Source organism: Fukomys damarensis, unplaced genomic scaffold, assembly GCF_012274545.1.
Source record: "Fukomys damarensis isolate Sample0158 unplaced genomic scaffold, DMR_v1.0_HiC HiC_scaffold_37, whole genome shotgun sequence".
Classification (NCBI taxonomy): domain Eukaryota; kingdom Metazoa; phylum Chordata; class Mammalia; order Rodentia; family Bathyergidae; genus Fukomys; species Fukomys damarensis.
In genome coordinates, this window is record NW_022900949.1 from 45872755 (window position 1) to 45878216 (window position 5462).

The 5462-nt window shown below is 40.2% G+C and overlaps 1 protein-coding gene across 1 annotated transcript in view; it reads left to right on the plus strand.

Moving 5' to 3' along the window:
- The first annotated feature begins 389 nt into the window (after nucleotides 1–389).
- Acp3 (acid phosphatase 3) overlaps nucleotides 390–5462 on the plus strand; it is a 48097-nt gene continuing 43024 nt past the window's right edge. Inside the window, exon 1 of the mRNA XM_010625458.3 lies at nucleotides 390–641. Coding sequence (XP_010623760.1) covers nucleotides 525–641 — 117 coding nt within the window. The 5' untranslated portion in view covers nucleotides 390–524. The remainder of the gene's footprint in view (nucleotides 642–5462) is intronic.

Sequence of the window (5462 nt, forward strand, 5' to 3'; positions counted from 1 at the left end):
CCAATGCTTTACCACAACTCATCTAAAGAAAAGATAAAGGTAAGCCAGGCATGGGGACATGCACCTCTAATCCCAGCACTTGGGAGGCTGAAGCTAGTTTGAGTCCCACCTGGACAAGTTAACAAGATCCTGATTCAAAATGTAAAAGAAATATAAAGGGCTGGAGGTGTGGCCCAGCACAAGCCCCTGGGTTCAACGTTCAGAATTAGGGGGAAAAGATAAAGGTAAACTAAAAACAGGAAAATAAACATCTGCTACCATACTCTGTGACCCTGAGCAAAAGCTTCCATTCTCTGAGCCTCCTAGTCCTTATCGAAATAGAGGAGGTTGCGATCTCAAACTCAAAAATCACATGGCATTGTTTATATGCCAAGCTCTGCCCTTAGCTTCCTGGAGTTTTTATTATTTATGTGTGGCTCCTCCTTCCCTGTCAGTCCCTTGATTAAAGAGCTGGCTTCCCCCTCTGAAGGCTTCTGAAGTGTGAGCAACACCTCCTGACTCCTGCAGAATCAGCTCTCCCCAGCATGCAAGGTTGCCCGCTGGGTGCCACCCGGGCAAGCCTCAGCCTTAGCCTCTTGCTGCTGCTTGGCCTCTGGCTGGACAGAGGCGTGCGAGCCAAGGAGCTGAAGTTTGTGACAGTGGTAAGTGCGCTTTCTCCGTGCTTTCCCTAGGAGACTGATCGTGGCAGGGCCTGGAAACCCACGAATCAGGTTTCATTTCACCTTTCTGTTGTCTCCCAGAGACTGGGCTCTGTTAAGACTCAGCAAATAATAGAGTTTGGCAAGTTCCTCTTCATGAAGGCATAACGTGTGTGACCTAACAAGAAAGTTGTAGTAGTTTTATTCTTTCTCTTTTCTTTTCTTTTTCCTTCAGCGATGTTACTTGATTACTTTAGGACTTCTTTGAATTCAGGTTCCTTTTTGACAGGCGCACCCAAATAGGAGGAGCAGCCGCCATGCTCTTTATACCGTGGGAGGTAAACTGGCTTCATCTGATTTAATGATTATTTGTTTGTAAACCAAAAGCATGAGTTTTTTTTCCCCCTCAGATTAAGTAGCCCCTTCCCTTTATGTTTATCAAAAAATTGGAACAGATGTATGTAAACAGCCTCTGTAGCACAAAAGAACAACTAAACTCAGTTTTTGAGAACTTAGTGATATATATATATATAAATATATATATGTCATGGTTTTGCCTACCCATGGGTATGTGTGACAATTAAGGAGAAGGGGAAGGAGGTGTTAATGCATGGATCATGTTAGGGAAATAAATAGTTTAGAAATGTATGGAAACAGGGTTTGCAAAGTAAAGGGAATTCACTGTGTTACACGGGAATCTTTGATTTTCTCTCTCTCTCTCTCTCTCTCTCTCTCTCTCTCTCTTTCCCTCTCTCTCTCTCTCTCTCTCTCTCGCTCCCCTTTCCTCCCTTTCTGCCTTCAAAAATGATGTACTGGGAAGAACTCAGGGCCTCACACATGCTAGGCAAGCATTCTACATTTTCAATCCTTTTTGCTTTTTTTAAAAAATCTTGAGTTAAGGTGGTCCTAAGCTGCCCACATGGTCTCAAACTTGTGATCTTCCTGCCTCAGCCACTCAAGTGGCTATGATTACAAATGTGTGCCCTGCTGTGAAATTTTTTCTTGATTAAATTAAGGCAATATACTTTGAGGAAGAACACTACAGAGGTGATGTGCCTTGTGCAGGACATCATGCCAGTGGCACATGACATTGATTTGTTTTGGTACTGGTTGTATCATTTAGCTTTATATTACAGTGACAAAACACCTGAGAAAATTACCTTATAAAGAGAAAGGGTAGATTTAATCCATAGTTTTGGAGCTTTCAGTCCCAAATCATGTTGCCCCACTGCTTTGGGTCTTTGATGAAGGTGCTAGATGGCAATAGCTTTGGTGAGGTGCACATGTAGGAGGAAATTTCTTGCATAATGAACCAGGAAGTGGAGAGAGATGGAATGGAGTGGTTGGGTTTCACAAGCCCCTTAGAGGGCAGCATATCCTAGGATCTAAGGATCCCCAGAGGGCCACAGCATCTCCAAATTATACCATTCTGGGTACCAAGCCTTATCACATGGACATTTGGGGCGACACTATCAGTGCTAGTGATATTGACCTTGATTGTTGGTCAAAGTGCTCCTGGCCAGGGTTCTATGAAGTTACTATTTTTTTCCCTTTGCAATTAACAACATTTTATAAGAATTTATTTTATAATTGATAAGTATTTTTATGAGGAGACAGTTTAAGCCTATACAAATATCCTAGTTTTTCTTTACTCTTTCTTTTGCTCACTGATGTTAGCATTCACTGGTAGAGTCCACCTTGAGCAATAACTAATGTGGTCCTATAAGGGATATTTAATTCATTCCTTCTACATTTATTAGTTGGAATTCTTTTGTAAGGAGCAGATGTCCTTCCTTCCTTATATATTTAGCCAAACATCTATCTAAAATAGATTCATGGATAGTTATTTGTTATTTGGATTATAATCTGTTGCCATCATTGTTTATTTCATTGCGTGTGTCTGTCTGACCTCGGCCTCTGGGAGCTCTTGCAGGTCAGCTTCTGCAGCCTTTTGTTGTTGTTGTTTTGTTTTTGTTTTTGTTTTTGTTTTGATACTGGGGATTGAACTTGGGTCCTTGCGCCTGCAAGGCAGGCAGCGGAACCACTGGGCTAAATCCCTGGCCCATTCTGCAGCCTTTTGACATGTCCTTACCTTTTTGGGGTTTTCCTTCAGCACCTCCTTAGTTTCTAATCTCACAAGATGCTCCAGGATTATCTTGCATTTTCCCTGCCCCAGCCTTGGAATCAACTTTTTTTTCCCCCAAGAATCCCTGGTGGCTCCTTTTATTAGAAAATGATATTTCCAAATGAGGATTTGGAATCAGGGGTGCTCCTTGTCATGGGCATCACTGCTTACCAGGCCTCTCAGCAGACAAAACAAGACACTGATGCACGTATACCAACATGTATGCATGCACGGATCTGTACCTCTTTTTATATCTTTCTGTTTGTGTCTGAGTTGGCTTGACATGCATAACCAAATAGCACAGTCTGGGTGATTTGGCAACAGAAATTTATTTTTCATGGTTCTGGAGGCTGGGTGATCAGCCTTGGTAGGTTTGATTTCTCCTTGAGTCTTTCTTGCCTCATACATGGCTGTCTTCTTGCTGTGTCTTCATGTGGTCTTTCCTCTGCGTGCTCCCATACCTGGTGTTTCTCCCTCTCCTTATGAGGATTCAGTCATATGGGATTATGACCCACACTAAAGCCCTCATTTAACTTCAATTACCTCCTCAAGGTTTCTAACTCTGAATACTCCCGAGTCATTAGGATTACAGCTTCAGATTATAAATTTGGGAGAGATATGATTCAGTCCCTATCTATCTATTGATTGACTGATCTATCTGATGTATCTATCCTGATATAAATATATACATTCCAAATATTTTTTGATCTTAAAAGTATTTTCCAGAGCAAACTTTTGAATTTTGATATAATCAATTTTATAATGTTTCTTTTTGTCTTTGGTACTGGGAATTGAACTTGGGACCTTGCGCTTAAGAGGCAGGTAGCAGACCTATACACTGAAAACTACAGCACTCTAAAAAAAGAGATCGCAGAGGATATAAGAACATGGAAAGATATCCCATGCTCCTGGATAGGAAGAATCAACATAGTGAAAATGGCCATATGACCAAAACTGCTATACAGATTCAGTGTAATGCCAATTGAAATTCCAACAGTATATTTCAGAGAACTAGAAAAAATAATCCAAAAATTCATTTGGAACAGAAGAGACCTAGAATAGCTAAAGCCATCCTAGGCAACAGCAATATGGCAGTGGGTATAACAATTCCCAATTTGAAACTATACTACAAAGCCACAATGATAAAAACAGCATGGTATTGGCAAAGAAACAGATCTGAGGATCAGTGGAATAGATTGGAAGATACAGAAACAACTCCAGATGTACTCAGCTACCTCATCTTTGACAAAGGAGTCAACCATCCTCACTGCAGGAAAGATAGCCTCTTTAATAAATGGTATTGGAAAAACTGGATTTCAACCTGCCAAAGATTAAGACTAGATCCTTATCTTTCACCATGCACTAAACTAAAATCAAAGTGGATTAAAGATCTAAATATTAAAAAGAGTCACTAAATTTGCTGGAAGATAAGTTAGGCAGAACTTTTGAAGACATTGGCATAGGAAAAGACTTTATGAACAAATCCTCAGTAGCACGGAAACTAGCAGAAAGAATCAACAAGTGGGATCTCATCTTATTAAAAAGCTTCTGCACTGCAAAAGAAACCATCAACAGAACTAAGAGACAACCTACAATGTGGGAAAAAATTTTTACCAGCTGCTCCTCAGACAAAGGACTATTATCTAGAATATATAAAGAACTAAAACAACTCAGCCCCCCCAACATAAAGACCCGAATCAAAAATGGGCATCTGAAATGAACAGACATTTCTCAGACAAAGAAGTAAAAGCAGCAAGTAGATATATGAAAAATGTTCCACATCACTGGTCATTCAAGAGATGTAGATGAAAACAACTCTGAGATTACACCTCACCCCAGAAAGAATGGCTGCTATCAAGAAATCAAACAATAACAAATGTTGGTGGGCTTGTGGGGAGGAAGAGACCCTTCTCCATTGTTGGTGGGAGTGCAGACTGGTGCAACCACTATGGAAGTCAATATGGAGATACCTCAAAGAGCTGGGACTAGAGGTTCCATTTGACCCAGCCATCCCTCTGCTGGGTATCTTTCCAAAAGAATTAAAAGAATCATACCGCTGTACTGTAGACCTAGATTGTACCAATAAGCTCATTTAAAAAAAAGAATCATACCACAGTGATATATGCACACCCATCTTTATAGCGGCACAGTTTGCAATAGCTAAAACTTGGAAACAGTCCATTTGCCCATCAGTTGGAGACTGGATAAAGAAGATGTGGTTTTTCTATAAAATGGAATACTACTCAGCCATAAAGAATAAGAAATTAGAGTCATTCATAGGAAAATGGATGCATATTGAGGCCATACTCTTAAGTGAAATAAATATGACACACATGTATAAATACCAAACAGTTTCTCTGGTGTGAAAAACTATAATTGTAAATAAGATCCTAATGGTATAATTGACAATGTGTAATAGGAAGATAAGGGGCTAAATGTGTAGGGAAGTGGGAAGGGTAGGGGAAAGGAAATAAGGCAAAAGAAAAAAATATGAGAGAATGAAAAAATGGAAATAAAGTATTTGTAAATAGGGAAGGGAGGAGGGGGTGAAGGGAGCACAGGGGTATGAGGAAAAAATGAGAACCAAGACCTGCCATGTAAAGGTACAAGATCCCAATGATGAATATAACTACTGTATACCTAAAATGTAGAAATGAACTCAGTGTGTGTGTGTGTGTGTGTGTGTGTGTGTGTGTGTG